Source organism: Leptonychotes weddellii, chromosome 5 (assembly GCF_054177405.1).
Source record: "Leptonychotes weddellii isolate Sample4059 chromosome 5, ASM5417740v2, whole genome shotgun sequence".
Taxonomy (NCBI): domain Eukaryota; kingdom Metazoa; phylum Chordata; class Mammalia; order Carnivora; family Phocidae; genus Leptonychotes; species Leptonychotes weddellii.
In genome coordinates, this window is record NC_138373.1 from 14361766 (window position 1) to 14377799 (window position 16034).

Below are 16034 nucleotides of genomic sequence, written 5' to 3' on the forward strand. Positions count from 1 at the left end.
AGGCTCTCTGCTCGGCGGGAAGCCTGCTTCTCCCTCTCCCACTCCCCCTGCTTGTGTTCCCTCTTTCGCTGTGTTTCTCTCTGTCAAATAAATAAAATCTTAAAAAAAAAAAAAAAAGCAAGGATAAATTTGACTGAACTATATATATATATATATAACAAACTGTATTTTAACTATGAACTTTTAAGTGCACGTTTAAGTTCCATTCGCTTGCTAGTCAGATTCCAAATCTCCCTAGAGGGCAGTGTAGCATTATCGGCATCAAAATTAAATCTGTGTAAGCCTTTCAGCCCAATAATTGTACTAGTAATTTTGTCTTACAGGCAGCATTATTCAGACAAGTGCACAAAGCTGAATGCACAAGAAATTTTATTAGCGCCTTGTTTCCAAGTTTATACATTATGCTATTTCACCAAGTGTAGCTACCAGATATGACCATATATGTTACATCACTCTTATGGTACCACTGACTATATTCTTTATGCTTTGCCTTTACTTTTGTGTGTGTATATATATAATTTTAAAGATTTTATTTATTTACTTGACAGAGAGACACAGTGAGAGAGGGAACACAAGCAGGGGGGAGTGGGAGAGGGAGAAGCAGGCTTCCCGCCGAACAGGGAGCCCGATGCGGGGCCCGATCCCAGGACTGTAGGATCATGACCTGAGCCGAAGGCAGACACTTAACGACTGAGCCACCCAGGCGTCCCAAAGATTTTATTTATTTATTTATTTGAGAGAGATAGCATGAGCACAAGTCGTGGGAGAGAATCAGAGGGAGAGGGAGAAGCAGGCCTCCCGCTGAGCAGGGAGCCCAATGCGGGGCTCGATCCCAGAACCCTGGGATCATGACCTGAGCTGAAGGCAGCCGCTTAACGACTGAGTCACCCAGGAGCCCCTATTTTGTATATTTTTAAGTACATAGTTAGCCCCATAGTAAAATTGCTTAAAGCACTTAGGACAGCACCTGACATATGGTAAAAGTTTAAAAAATTAAGTTTTTAAAACTACTTTTTCAATAAAAACTTTTAAAATTAAAAGAATAAATTATACATAAAATTATTAGCCTTTTAGCAAAACCCAAAACCATATGGTGTTTGTTTCTGTTTTCAATTTATTCTGATTATATAAATAAATTAATTCTGAAGGCGGCAATTCTCCAAATGACCACAGTAAAATTTATGTCAATAAAAACATTTTGTCAATTTGTTTAAGTGTTTTAAACATACCACGTTTTGGAATATTTGCTTAATAACATCGTGAAGCACAATGGCAAGCATATAAAATTAGTGATATACAAAGTAGAAAGTTTTAAGATTTTTTAATAAGACTATATAATTCCTGTTTTTTATTTTAGATTTTAAGTTCACTAGACAGAAACTGTGTTTAAAAATTTGGGGGGTGGTTAAATAAATTGTAAGAGCTTAGAAATAACTATTATGAATAATTAAGAAAGGGGTACAATGAAAGTTTCTAAAAATATCAGCATTAGGGAATTTCATTTAAAATAACAAATATTCACCAAAGCAACCACTACTAACAATTTTTAATTCCAGAAATGCAGACATGCATCATCATGTGTACATACAGATATTTAATTTCTACATTTAATACTTTATAAACTGAGAACATTTATTAGCACCTCGTTTCCAGTTTTTTCCTAGTATAGGCAATTTAGATAACCATTAACAGGGACTGGTCAAATAAATTTGGAATATCCAAAATCGGAATAGAATGCAACCATTAAAAAGAATGAAGTAGATCTACATGCACTGATATGTTGATATTTCTGAAAATAAATTATGTGGAAAAAGCAGGTACAGAACTGTACCATAAATACACAAAGTAAACTGTTAATAGTAGTGATATCTGGGGAATGTGACTGGGCGTGGGGTGGAAGTAGAGTTTTTCCTTTTTACTGTATAGCCTTCTGGACTATTTGACAAATTTTCCATATACACACATTATTATTATACTTAAAATTAGCTATAAAAGTGCACATCAGTAGTCTTTATAACATCATACATATGCTGAGTGGCACTTTACAGAGGGTGGGGTGGGGGGCAGTACAGTCTACAAAACATTAGACTTTATTTTTATTGTGTTTTCCCAAAGATTTTATTTTTAAGTAATCTCTACACCCAACGTGGGGGCTGGAGAGATCAGGAGTTGCATGCTCTACCAACTGAGCCAGCCAGGCACCCCACAGAATATTAGACTTTAAATAGAATAAGCATTATGTGCCATGGAGTGCCTGGGTGGTGCAGGCGGTTAAGTGTCCGACTCTTGGCTTTGGCTCAGGTCATGATCGCAGGTGAGACTGAGCCCCGCGGTGGGCTCCAATCATTGCAGAGCCTGCTTGAGACTCTCCCTCTCCCCGCTGCATGCTTTCTCTCTAAATTAAATAAATAAATCTTAAGAAAAAAATAAGCATTATATGCCAGGCTCTGTGGATATAAAGGTGAACCAGATGCTTCGCCTATTCAGTCTCATAGGAAAAACACAGTAAACATCGAGTGGTCTCGGATACTATCGACTTACACACACACACACACACGCACGCACACACACACGCACACTGTGGGAGGTCAAGGGAATGAACCACTGGCTTGGCCTGTGAGGAGAGGAACTCCAGCTGACCTTCTGGCTCTGTCTTGGAAGACAACACAGACTGGTGGACAAGGCAGGCGATAATCCCAGTCAAAAGGAACAACATGTCCAGGGGCATGGAGTCGTGAAGCTGTATGGCGTATTTCTGAGCAGCAAAGAGTTCAGTAAGGCAGGAGAACAGTGTGTGGGACGATGGTGAGAGAACGAATGGGAAGACAAGGAGGGCAGAGTGGTTAGGTTAGGCTCGCGCACCGTGCCCACCAGCCAGATTTTATCCTGTACATGGTGCAACGCTACCAAGTCTGTGAAAAGCAGCCTGGCGGTGGTGTGGTGGGTGGACGACGACAACAAAGGCAGGGAGCATGGTTCCTGGGCTTCCTGCTGGCTGCCGCATTCACTACTCACCGGATGGACCGACGGACAGTCCTGGGTTACGAGTATGGTGGTAGCAATGAAAGGGAAGGCATACCTTCAAAAGATATTCCTGAGGTGAAAAGCAGAAGACACGGGTCCTGACTAGGTGTCTAGACAGTGCTGTGATTCAGCTGGAGCAAACCACAGATGGGAAATACATTTAACACTGAGACCACAGGATGAGGCAGCAGTGGTGAAATGGATTTCATTCATTTGAGCACCAAATAGCTATTGATTGTGCATCGCACGTGCCAAGCACTGGGCCAGGCTGAGGCTATAAAGATGAGTACACCCGGCCCTGACTTCACAGAGCTGTCTGCTGGTGGGAGCGGACGGACAACCATGATCACAGCCCAACGGGAGATAAGTCCTCGATGGACACATGAGGTAGTGGTCATGACAGCGGTGGGGGCAGAGGAAATGGAGTCTAAGTTGGCCTGGGGGAGACATGAACCAATTCTCTGAAGAAGCACTTGTTGAACTGAAGACTTGAAAGATGAGGAACACTTGTCAGGTAGATGCCCAGGAGAGGAAGCAGAACCATACCCGCCAAAGCCAAGAGTATGTGAATACAGAAGGAGACGAGCGGGAGAGAGGAGGCTGAAGGGCCTGATCCAAAGAGTCTTGCATGAAAGCAGTCACTAGGTGACTCCCCTTCTCACCACCAAACCCCCTGTCACCGCAACAAACCTGTCTTCCACACTGCTGCTACAGAGAGCTATCTCCTAACTTTTCATTTTTAAAAACTACACAGAGGAGCGCCTGGGTGGCTCAGTCGTTAAGCATCTGCCTTTGGCTCAGGTCATGATCCCAGGGTCCTGGGATCGAGCCCTGCATAGGGCTCCCTGCTCCATGGGGGGTCTGCTTCTCCCTCTGCCCCTCCCCAAATCTTGTGTGCCTCACACTCTCTCTCTCTCAAATAAATAAATAAAATCTTTAAATAAAAACTGCAAAGAGATGAAGGAACAGTATAATGAAGACCTCTATACCCTGCATGTAGGTGAAAAATGAACACTTTATCATTTTAAATCTTTCTATATATATTTGCTTTTTTATTTTTACCAAACCGTTTGAAAGCAGAGCACAGACCCTATGATACTTTATCCCTAAATGCTTCAGTATGCACCTCCTAAGAACAAAGAGAAAACCATGATATGATTTTCACATCCGAGGAAAAGAATAATTCTATCTAATATACATTTCATATATTAAACTGTCCCCAGGGATGCCTGGGTGGCTCAGTTGGTTAAGCGTCTGCCTTTGGCTCAGGTCGTGATCCTGGGGCCCTGGGATAGAGCCTGCTGATCAGGGAGCCTGCATCTCCCCCTCGCTGCCACTCCCCCTGCTTCTGCTCTCACTCTCCCTCTGTCAAATAAATAAAATCTTAAAAAAAAAAAAATTGAAACAAAAAACTGTCCCGTTGTTCCCAAAATGTCTTTTATAGTTTTCTTGGCAAGGGTAGGGTGGGGTGGGATGGGAAAGAAAAGGGATTAGCATCCAGTCCAAGTTCACGTCATAGAGATCTTTCTAATAGAAAAAGTTCTGCTCAGAATTCTTTAGTTGTCCCCTTCACCAACAGGTTCAAGTCCTTACTCTTCAGAGGACTCCAGACAAGTGTTGCCAAGAGTTGAGGTAGGGGAATGGTGAGAGAGAAGGTAGAGTCAAGATGTGCTGGAGGTAGAACTGACAGATCTGGCAGCTGGCTAGCTGGGAGAGAGCAAGACGGGGTGGGTTTGGGGCCACTAAACGGAAGATGTACCATTTCTGGGGAGAGAACCCGGGAGGGACAAGCAGGTTCTGTAGGAGGAAGATGAGTTAAATTCTGGGTACAAAGGCATCTCAAGGACCAGTAGGACACTAGAGCAATGTCCACTAAGCAACTGGAACTCCAGGCCTGGCACTGAGCAGAGCTAAGAGGTGCTGGCAAATAAGTCTCCTGGGAAGGCTTCCTCCTTCCCCTCTGAAATCCCTCTCACAAGGTCACTCAGACTCCTGTTGGCAAATCCAGTTTTCTGTCACCTTAACTTTTTAGCAGCATCTGGCACAGTTGACCACCACCTCCTTGAAATACCTCCCCTTGGGCACTGCCACAAACAGTGAGTGACCTCGCTGGCTCCTCCTTCCCAGTCTCCCTTGCTGCCTCTCCTTCCTACATCTAGCCTGTGAATGAATGTTCCTTCCTTCCTTCCTTCTTCCCTCCCTCCCTTCTTTTATTTTTTTAATTTAAATTCAAGCTAGTTAACATATAGTGTAGTATTGGTTTCAGGAGCAGAATTTTTTGATTCATCACTTACATGTAACACCCGGTGCTCATCCCAACAAGTGCCCTCCTTAATGTCTATCAACCATCTAGCCCACCCCCCAGCCCTGTTTGTTCTCCATATTTGATTCTCTTATGGTTTGCCTCTGTTTTTATCTCATTTTATTTTTCCTTCCCTTCCCCTATGTTCATCTGTTGTGTGTCTTAAATTCCACATATGAGTGAAATTATATATTTGTCTTTCTCTGACTGACTTAATTTGCTTAGCGTAACACCCTCTAGTTCTATCCACGTTGTTGCAAATGGCAAGATTTTATTCTTTTTGAAGCCTGAGTAATATTCCACTGTGTGTCTGTCTGTCTGTCTATTTATCTATCTATCTATCTATCTATCTATCTATCTATCTATCTATCCATCTTCTTTATCCATTCATCAGTTGATGGACATTTGGGTTCTTTCCATAATTTGGCTAGCCTGTGAATGTTGACACACCTCAGGGCCTGTTTCTTAGCCCCTTCTCTATCCACACTCTTCAAGCAATCTCCTCCATTCCTATGGTTTTAAAAAATGTTTTATTAAGAAAAATTTCAATTAAATGCAATACAGTATAATGAAACCCACGGATCTATCAACATTTGGCATTCCTATATACCAACAACTCCCAAATGTAACCTGTAGTCCAGACATCTCCTTTGAGGGTCAAATAGATCAAACAGGCCAAATGCCTTTCCATTTGAATAGCTCACAGCCATCTCAAACTTTACCAGGTTCAAAAGTGCTCTGGATTCCCCTCTCCCCACACTGTATCTGTTCTTCCTCCTCCCAATTAGGAGCAAGCTCCCAGATGGCAACAACTTTATGCACGGATATTTCCCAACAGCGCCTGGCACATGGTGGGAACTCATATGCCTGTGGAACCAGTGACTTTCAGTAAATGGCACCAGCATCTGCCCATTTGGTCATTACCCTTGATTCTGTCTCCTTTCCAAAATCAGACTGATATGTTAAAAACATAGATCAGATCATGTCACACTAGAATGTATACCCTTAAATGTCTTCCACGGCTCTTGGTATAAAATCCAAACTCTCTAAAATGGCTTGCAAGGCCTGGAATCACAGGGCTCGTGCTCCCTTCCACCTGTCTTCCGGCCCGTCTTCCCTTCACTCCTATGTTCCATCTTCCTAGGCTTTTCTGGAGTTTCCTGGTATGCCTTACTCCTTCCCAGTCAGGGCTTTCCTGCACACTGACCCTTCAGGTCTCAGCTTAATGGCACCTTCCTGGAGAGGCCTTCCATGATCTCACGGGGTAGGCTCCCTGATCTTCTCTCACACCACCTACTTCAGTCTTTAAGTCTATATGAATTTTTACCGCTGCCATGGCTTCCTGGGGAGAGTGACCATGGCTATTATGCTGAGTTCCACAAGGCTTCAAAGACATCGTATACATTCAAAATTTGTAGAATCAGTGAATTAATTGGGTCTAGACTGAGTCCCAAAAAACTCCTACAGTTAAGACAGTCAAAAGATACAGGGGGCCTGAGAGAGTAATCCAAGAGCCAACAGGCTGGGCTTCAGTTTCAAGAGCATTTGGCCCCAGCAGGAAGTGGGGGCACTGGGCAGACCCAGGTCCAAATCTCCAATTTACTAGCTTTGTGACTTTGGGCACTTTAGGTGAATATGTTGGGTGAACACCTTCAGCCTCAGCTGTCTTTTTGGAAAGAAGAAAATATGAATTTCAGTTTCTTATCACCTGTGTGGGAAAAAACAAGACACAGTGGATGCTCAATAACAGAATAAAAATAAGAGGTTGACTTGTTAATCAACTTGGAAACATAAACATCAAATTTGGAAATACAAGTTGGGCATCGGTCCTAGGAAAGGTGCTGGGCCTGATAAACTTGAGTTCAAATGCCTTTTCTAGCTAGCTGTCTCACCCTCTTTGAGGTTCCATCTCATTTGTAAAATGCAGATCCTGTTACTTAAGATTGCTTCTAGGATTAGATTAAATAAATTCTCTGGCTCATAGAGAGTTTAACAAACAGGCAGTCCCTTTACTCTTTCGTTAAGTGACAACTGAATTTTCTAAAGGCTCATTATTTAACTACAAACAGATAACGTTTAAATTATCCAATGTAAAGAAAACAAGAAAGCCAAATCTGCGTGTAAGTCAGTATGAGGTGGGTTTTTGAACATGGAAAACAAGAACGGATGTCAAGGGGATGAATTAAACCGAATATTTGATCCAATGCGTTTTGAAGAAGTTTAAACTTGAACCCAATGTTGATAACTTGTAAGTACTTTTTGACCCGTTACCTACTTTTCAATGCAAGTCGGACTGTTCGCAGTGCTGAGACTTCCCCACTACTCCCTTGCGTCTCCCTGAGGGCTCACCCCGGATGAGTTATTTTATTTCTTCCTCACCACCTCGGAGGTTAAGTAGTATCTCTACTGCCATCTGCGGATGCAGACGTCGTGGCTTCGCGCGGACGCGCAGCCTTCTCCGGGCACCCGCGACAAGCCGGAGGCCGAGGCCAGGGCCTGGGGCCTCAGCCGCGCGCGCGCCCTCGGCCACCGCTCGGGTGGCGCCGGGTCAAGGTCCCGCAGGCCGGACCCGCACGGCCCGCGGACGTGGCCCTGGCACCGAGCGCCGTCCCCGCCGTGACCTTGAGCCCGGCAAGCCCGGAACGCGCTCCGACTCTGCCGAGGCTCCCGCCCGCCCCGGCCGGGCCGACCGCGGCCTCGGACCCGCAGCCCCGGCGGCCATGCCCGAGGGAGCGCTGCCGGGCCGGGGCGGAGACCCGCGCCGGGGGACCCCGCGCCCTCCGCCCCGCGGCGGCCACTCCCCGGCCGCTCCCGGAAAGGGCGGCGCTGCTCACCGGAGCGCGAGCTGGAGGCTGCAGGGGGCGGCCCGCCGCAGGACACCGCCGGCCGAGGCCGCTCTGCGGGCGTGTAGTACTCGCGCCGCCATCTTGCTCTGGCGCCTGGGCTCCCACCACCCGGGCCGCCGCTGACGCCGCCGCCGCCGCGACCCCTCCCCCGGCCGGGCCCGCCGAGGCTGGGGCGGGGCGGGGCGGGGCGGGGCGGGGCGCGCGACCGCTGCAGCGCCGGGCGCCGCCGCCAGGGGGAGCAGCGCGCACGGTCCCCGCGCGGGGAGGCCCGCAGCTGTGAGGAAGGCGCGCTGGCCGGAGAGGACTACACTAGGGGGCAGTAATCCCCTGCGAGAGGAGCTGGGTGCCCTGAACAGGGTGCGCAAGAGGAACGTGGGCAAGGCTTTACTGTACAAGAAAAGAGTAACACTGTGTTAAATCCAGGCTTCTCCCCCAATACATTTTGAACTTTGTACCGTGTAAATATATTACATTTTCAAACCAAAACCAGACCCCAAACGCTTTAATAAACACATTCTGGATGAAAACATACTCAAGTTATCTCATAGTCTCGGGACTACATTGTTCCTGTTCATTTCAACACTGGCGGGCGCTGGTCGGGCCTCCACTGTCAAGCCGGTCCAGTCTAGTAGCAGCAGGATGTGAAACAACGATTGGCTGAGTGTGTCAAGTGTTGAAACGAAGAGGTTCTCGGGACGGGAGGGGGGCACAGACGGGAGATCGGGTAAGTGGCCGTGGCTGTGAAGCAGAGGATAGAGGCCGAGTTGCTGGCACAACAGCGCAGTCCCAAGGGAAGAGGAGTTGACCAGTGGAAGGGAGGACATCTCGGCCAAGAAACCCTGGGTGGCTCAGTCGTTAAGCGTCTGCCTTCGGCTCGGGTCATGATCCCAGAGTCCTGGGATCGAGTCCCGCATCGGACTCCCTGCTCTGCGTGGAGCCTGCTTCTTCCTCTCCCACTCCCCCTGCTTGTATTCCCTCTCTCGCTGTGTCTCTCTGTCAAATAAATAAAATCTTAAAAAAAAAAGAAAACAACTTAAAGGCCTGGGTCAGGATGGGCAATGAATCCTGGGTAAAAGAGCCACAGGTGTAACCTTGAAAACTGCAACCAAGAGGGGGTAGGCAGAAAGGGAGCTAGACAGTGAGAGAAGGGGGAGGCACAGGGAAGAGTAGAGGCCCCAGCCAGCAAGGGGATTATTTGAAGGACAGTGCAAGAGTCTGCAGAGGCGGAGAGGAAAATGCCCTCAGGACTGGGTAGCTGGGAGGTCTCTGTTACCCAGGCCGGTCTCTGCATAAGAGGGGTGGGGGCAGGAACTGCGCTTCTTGGAGGCAAAGGAAGCATTGGAGCTTAAAGGGTGCAGTTTTCTGACTGGGGGGAATATTTGAACATGTTAATATGTCAAGGAGCCGCCAAGGAGGACACAAAGGGGTCCTGTGGATGGAGGAATGGCAACAAGGTTTCTTGGAGGCCAGTGAAAAGAAGACCAAGGGACGCAGGACAGGAGGCCAGAGGCTGTGTGGCTGAGCAGGTTCCTGATCTCAACTGGCCAATGCTTAGTGAGCCTGTAAGAAACTGGAGAGGCCCAAAGGGAGGCTGAAGTGAGCTTTCCCCAGGGCAGAAAGGACATGTCCCAATCCTCCCCTGCAGGAGACAAGCCTCTTCAAGCCAGTGGTGTCACTGTACCCTTGTGACTTCACACAGGGTCTCCCAACTTCTCAGTTAATCCAGAAACAAATGCTTTCAAATGTATTTCCCTGAGATGTAAACCTGGTAAGTATTTCTTGGGTTGACCGTGCTTTTGTGCTATTTAGTATTAGGCCACTTATTCTGCATTTTTTTCTCCACTATCCTCTTGCTCCAGAGTTCCATTAACCCAGTGCTTTTTACTGGGCGAGGTACTCTTATTTCACAGGTGTATAGCTTAGGTTACTCAATGCCATAGAAGAAATACTGGGCATATTCCTGGAGCATAATTTTTACACCAAGATTATTCGGAAAGGTATCTTAAGATAAAAAACAATAGAGTGTATGTAAGCATTTTAAGTATTTGAGGTTTTTGAGATGGCTTGTATAGGTGTCCTGTCTCTTCCAGGATAACGGGTTCCATATAGCTTCACCCGTGGGAGACCTGCACACCTTTTTGCTTGTTGGAATATCATCTATCCAACCTCTTTTCCTCTTTCCTTATCCAGCTCAGTTTAGATCTTAGGGCCAGTCTTTGAATTAGTCTTGTCTCCTTCCTTCTGATCTTTCCCCTTCCAGTCCCATTCTCTACATGATGCTATTACTTTTATAGGAGTGTGAATCTAATTATATCATTCTCTTTAAAAATGTCAAATAACCCACAACCACTTAAGTGTAATTTCCACCTACTTCTTTTCTTTTTTTTTACACGATAGAAGTTTATTAAGCAAGGATACAGAAAAAGCTCTCAGGAGAGGGGTCCTGACAGGGTTGCCCTCTGCCTATTCCTTTACCTGAGCTCCACTCGTGTTCAAAATGTCCCAGCAGTCCTCATCAGCTTACAGAAGCCCTTGGTTATGCTCCTTTCTCTCATACTTTCAGGATTTTACACTGTTCCCTCTGCCTTGAATGCCCTTTCCACAACCCTCATCTACTAGCCTGGAGACTGCTCCTTTAAGATTCAATTCTAGCACTATCTAGTCTCTTCCGGGGAAGTTATCCTAATTTCTTCCCTACCCATATGCTTCTGTTTGCTATTAAGGAAACCATGCATACCTCACTTACTAGATTATGAACCTTCAGTGGGTGAGCAGTGCTTATGGTTACTGTTGAAACCCTGTGCTTATATAAAACACGTATTAGTTGAGGTTGAAACATGCTCCAAGTCTCTTTCTAGGAGCCAGGAAACTGAAATATGTAACTCAAGTGTGTCTTCAGGTCAAAATCTAGGTTCATAGTTTATTAATAAGCAGCAACAAAACTGAAACTCTCCAACTCAAATGCATAGTGTGAGCTCTAAAACTTCATCAATGTATCGGATTTTAGGAATTCAGTCCTATCTAATCTATGCTAGAATACAGGATAAAAGAAAAGTGAATTTTCAAGTTTTATTTTCTATGTGTCAACATTCATAATACAGACTTTAATCTGATAAAGTCTGACCCCAATCAGACTGTTGATTATTTCAATTTGTAACTGATTAAATCAGAGGAAAAAAAATTTAATTTCGAATATATGCCACCAAAAATAAATATTCACTTAATGCAGTCTTATCTGTTTTATATCAAAAGATTTTTCCTCCCCAAATAAAGATTCTAAGATAAATTTAAGATTCCTTTGAATGAAAAAAAAAAAATACACCTTCTAAAAGAGCTTACAAAACAATGCAGGGGATTGCTAGGCACACTTACTGTAAGAGGAAAGTATGTTCAATGAAAAGGAAATTGAAAACATGACCTTAAACTTTTATGAGAATTTAACAAGGCCTTTACTTCATTTACCTTTAGCTATTCCATAAATACCGGAAGAGAAATTGGACACTTTGTTATGAAACTTAGAAAAATTTCTTTTTTCCATAAAGCAAACTTATAAATCCCTTTGGCTCCTTCTTCCAATCCTCCTTCACTGTGCTGAAGAGCTATTGAGTTCTTCCAGATTTTTGGTTAGGCAGGTGGTTTCTAAGCTGACTGGGCTTTCCAGGTAGGTAGTTCCTGCACAGGGTTTTCCAGTCACTGGATCTATAACTTGTCCAACTTTGAAAATGATCTCGGCCAGTTCATGTTTCACATGCTTTGTTCGTGGAACAGGTAGAGCTTTGAGAAGCACAATATCCCCAACTGTGCACTGCTGAAGAGCATCGTGAGCAAAGTAGGTTTTACGCTTATTAAAATACTGTTGAAAGAAGGAGGAACAAATCAGTAGTTCCCATCTGTGATCTGACAATACTGTATGGAATATGAAAGAGTAGTGCACAGAAAACAAGCTGGGACTTGGGGAAAAAAGATAATATACTTAGGAGGCTTCTAATACAAAAATTAGCTGCTTAATTTCTGGAAAACAGTATATTCTAGAGTGGATCATGTCCCTGAGCTCTCCAGCCTATCACCTTCAGTATCCTTGTCTGTCAATCATCCTCCTTTACCCATATTTAAACTCTTCCTTCCTAGGGGAGCCTTCTCTCCAGCCTATAAACATGCTACTTTCACTTCTAGTTCTGGGACAAGTCACTTAATCATTCCCCATCATAAGCTCAGTTTTTTTTTTCCCCAACATAAAATGAGACTCCAATATCTGCATCTCTAAAGTTAACCAGAGAATCAAATGTTATAATATACATAAAACACTTAGCTCCATGGGTGGCTCGAAGTACTGCAAACAAGCCACAGATGGTCATAAACAACCTTGCTACAGAAGGTATTCTCATTCTACATATGAGAAAACAGGCTCTGGAGTAAGGTAATGGGCACAGCTAGTAAATAATAGTCAATATTCAAGCTAAGGTCTTCTGACTCTCAGGCCAATGATCATGCTGCCACTCTTCAGCTTGCTCCTGTGTTGTTGTTAATAAAAGACCACTTTAGGGCGCCTGGGTGGCTCAGTCGTTAAGCGTCTGCCTTCGGCTCAGGTCATGAGCCCAGGGTCCTGGGATCGAGTCCCACATCGGGCTCCCAGCGCGGCAGGAAGCCTGCTTCTCCCTTTCCCACTCCCCCTGCTTGTGTTCCTGCTCTCGCTATCTCTCTGTCAAATAAATAAATAAAATCTTTAAAATAAATAAATAAATAAATAAAAGACCACTTTATTTTGCTCCTTAACCCACCTGGTGCCCCCTTCCCTCAACTCTGTCACCTCTGGGGGCACCTGGGTGGTTCAGTCAGTTAAGTGTCTGCTTTTGACTTGGGTCATGATCTGGATCGAGTCCCGCTTCGGGCTCCCTGCTCAGCAGGGAGCCTGCTTTTCTCTGCCCCTCCCCCTGCTTGGGCTCTCTCTCTCTCTCAAAAATAAGTAAAATCTTTAAAAAAACAAAAAAAACCCCCAAAAAACCCTGTCACCTCTGCTCCTGTGTTTTTGATCCTAGATAGCAAAGAGCATTTCTACCTTCCTGTATGCCCAACCTTGAATGCAGAGCCATCCCTGCACTTTCCTCTTCCTTCCTTGCACATCTAACAAATCAAGGACTCTGACTCTTCTTTCTGAAATCTACTTTTCCCACTCCATTCCCACTGCTCCAAGGACTATTCAGGTCCTTATATCCAGTTCTAGACTTCTGCAATAGTCTTCTTACCCACTTCCTTACCTCCAGTTCTCACCCTATGTCTCCAACTCTGCCTTCCTTTGCTTATAGGAAGAAATCCAAAAATACCACATCCAAGACCACTCTCAGTCCAGCTCCCAGTGTTCCTGCATTCACTCAGCAACAGTCAATGCCTACTTAGGGTCAAGCTCTGGGCTCGACCTTGCCAAACCACTTGTTCCTGCACAGTGTCATGCCCTTTAATGGCTAAAAGAGCTTCCATAAACCACTCACCATGGCCAGAATGACCCCCCCAAACCCATCCTTTGGATAAAAGCCTGAGATTCAGCCCAAATGAGTCTTAACTGAGGATGCTCTCCTTCAGCCATGTGGGAATAAACAGGTGTCCTGCTCTCTGCTCCCAGTACTTTGCACATAGAATGACTATAGCAGTTATCAGCTGAGTTGAAATTAACTCTATGTGTCCCCAGAATTTGAGAATGAACCATGATCAATTCACTTTGTTATACCCACAGATCAGCGCAGTGGCTGGTTCACAGCAGATGCTCAGTGCATCTGTACTAACAGGGAACTGTTTCTCTGCTTAGAACCCATAACATGATGTGACTTATCAATGCCATGTGAAAAAGGGACATCCCTCACCTTTAATAAATAGGGATCCAAAACAAGCCTGGTCACTCTCACTTTAGCTGTTTTTTGCATTGCTGTTCCAATCACCTTCCCCACGATCCATTTGGCATGGACGGATGAACGAACTACGGACATTATGTGGCTTCGGTCACCTGAAAGACAAATTTCGAAGTGTAATTTGCTGGTTGTTACGACTCACCAAATGAATTCTGTTACTAGACCTGCTGAAGTTCAGAAACAGTTTTTGTTGGCCTTCCAGAATCACCACTCTAGAGATGCTTACACGTTTCACTATTTCCTTAGCCCAACCTTTCACCTTCATACTGTTTACGGAGCTGTCGTTTTAACCTAAGCCTCTATTTCCCCCTGTGCAAAACGGGAATAAGAACAGGATCTACTCACAGGAGTGCTTTCAGGGTTTAACCTAGAAGGCGCTCAATAGCGCTAATAAACGTGGGTCTTTACTGGTGTCCCTTACTTCTTTCCTTCCGCTGGGCGAGCCTGTCCCTGAAGGCTCCAGCCCCGCTACTCGCGCGCTCACGGCCTAGGCGGAACGGCCGGGGGCGTCCTCCTCACCGGAGGACACCTTCACCTGGGACTGCTTTCTCGATCAGTCAATGCTGAGTCCATCCGGCCGGACCTGGGGTAGGATCGGATCACTGACCCTCCCGCCCCGCACTACCCCGGGATCAGGCCCCTCGCCTCGCCGCCAGGTTCTCACGGGGGTGGCGTCTCGCTCGTCCGAATTCAGCCCCGGCAACTGCAGGGCTCGACCCGCGCCCACCTTCCGGCTCTGTTTTCCCGGCGCGTGTAGTCCGGATGGGCGGCCGGAGCGTGACGACGTCACGTCCTTACAAGGCGCTGCGCCCGGGACGGCTCCTCTCATTGGCCGCGTGTCCCATCAGCGGAGGGTAAAGGCATGACTCCGCCCACTCCCCCTTAAAGGGAACCGCGGACCGTGGGTAAACGGGAGACTTGTACCTGCCCTTTTTCCACGCGCGGAGCCGCTGGAGCGTGGAGGATTCTGGCCTTTCATTGAACTATTCCATTCGGTTTCCTCTTCTTCCGCCGAGCTCCCAGGCTTGGACAAGGCCTTGCAAATCAGAGGAACCTCATTCATTCATCAAACACGGAAACATCGGACACTGCTCAATGATGAGACTTAAGCATTCTACGCGCACAGCTCCTTTAAAGATAAACTTCTGTAGGTTTTTGTGCCCAATTTGATTTTAGGTGTTATTTCTCAATATCTACGAGACAGAGAGAAGTCCAGCGTTGGCACATATTTATGTGTGACAGTTATGAAGGAGTTCGATGGGCCGTGAGCAGGCTGCTTGATGGCGCCTTCTCAGAGGGAGGACTGGGAATGTATTAGGAAATTAAGAGAAACAGAAAACAATAGGCTACTGGCATAGACAATTTGAGGGCCCAAATATGGGTATAGTGCATTGTCTTTAATCATTGAAACATCTTAGCAACTGGTGAGGGAAGACTGGGAAAATAAGAATTCTCCCACACAGTCTGTCCAACACTCATTTCTCTCTTAGCAAACAGGTATAGAACACTTCTTAGACTCTGTGCTAGGCAAAAAATGAATCAAAGGAGACTCCCTCTCTCAAAAAGGCCACAGCCTAGTAGGGACAGGTGAGTAAAGAAATAAGTGTAAAACAACTGTAGGTAATGTGAACCTTGAGAAAGGAATGCATACTTTTGCGGAGAGGAGACTTGATCAATACATAGCCCTTGACCAGGGGCTATATGGCTTGAGAGGAGAGGGACGTGGGATGTGGGAAGGGCATTTGAGGCATAAAGGAGAGCATGTGCAGGGGTGCTGGGTTGTGAGAGACAGTAAGATGAGCAGGAGGCTGATACTGCCAGGATATACGGTCAGGAAAAGAATGGCAGGGATCTAAGTTGGTCAGAGATAGGCCTCTACCTAGGAAGCATTTATTGTTAAGGGCCTGTCCTCACTTTTTGTTCTAAATGATGAGAAGCCTTTGAGAGATATGAATAGTTTTG

The 16034-nt window shown here is 45.8% G+C and overlaps 2 protein-coding genes and 1 long non-coding RNA gene across 9 annotated transcripts in view; all 3 read right to left on the bottom strand.

Moving 5' to 3' along the window:
* The window catches only part of NIPSNAP2 (nipsnap homolog 2), a 30695-nt gene extending 22375 nt beyond the window's left edge, over positions 1-8320 (bottom strand). Inside the window, exon 1 of the mRNA XM_081819649.1 lies at positions 8161-8320. Coding sequence (XP_081675775.1) covers positions 8161-8252 — 92 coding nt within the window. The 5' untranslated portion in view covers positions 8253-8320. The remainder of the gene's footprint in view (positions 1-8160) is intronic.
* LOC145721533 (uncharacterized) lies at positions 4094-7878 on the bottom strand. The gene is made up of 2 exons (XR_014145261.1): positions 7676-7878; positions 4094-7034 (listed from the first exon to the last, which is right to left on the bottom strand). It is a non-coding gene; the product is annotated as an uncharacterized LOC145721533 (long non-coding RNA).
* A 2758-nt stretch (positions 8321-11078) lies between the features above and the next one.
* On the bottom strand, positions 11079-14933 carry MRPS17 (mitochondrial ribosomal protein S17). Of its 7 annotated transcripts, none has more exons than XM_031024346.2 (3): positions 14800-14933; positions 14028-14167; positions 11079-12025 (listed from the first exon to the last, which is right to left on the bottom strand). In XM_031024346.2, the coding sequence occupies exons 2-3, from the start codon at positions 14148-14150 to the stop codon at positions 11756-11758; spliced, it is 393 nt and encodes a 130-aa protein (XP_030880206.1). In that variant the 5' UTR covers positions 14151-14167; positions 14800-14933; the 3' UTR covers positions 11079-11755. The 7 variants fall into 7 exon arrangements, with proteins under 7 accessions (XP_030880206.1, XP_030880202.1, XP_030880203.1 ...); XM_031024342.2 differs by having other exon boundaries at positions 14737-14863; XM_031024343.2 differs by having other exon boundaries at positions 14698-14844.
* Positions 14934-16034: the final 1101 nt, after the last annotated feature.

Bases quoted from the DNA above. Each gene is read 5' to 3' on its own strand.
- MRPS17 (XM_031024346.2), bottom strand. From the start codon at position 14,150: ATGTCCGTAGTTCGTTCATCCGTCCATGCCAAATGGATCGTGGGGAAG. The intron at 12,026-14,027 runs GTGAGGGATGTC...TTCTTTCAACAG, and splicing joins TGGATCCCTATTTATTAAAG to TATTTTAATAAGCGTAAAAC.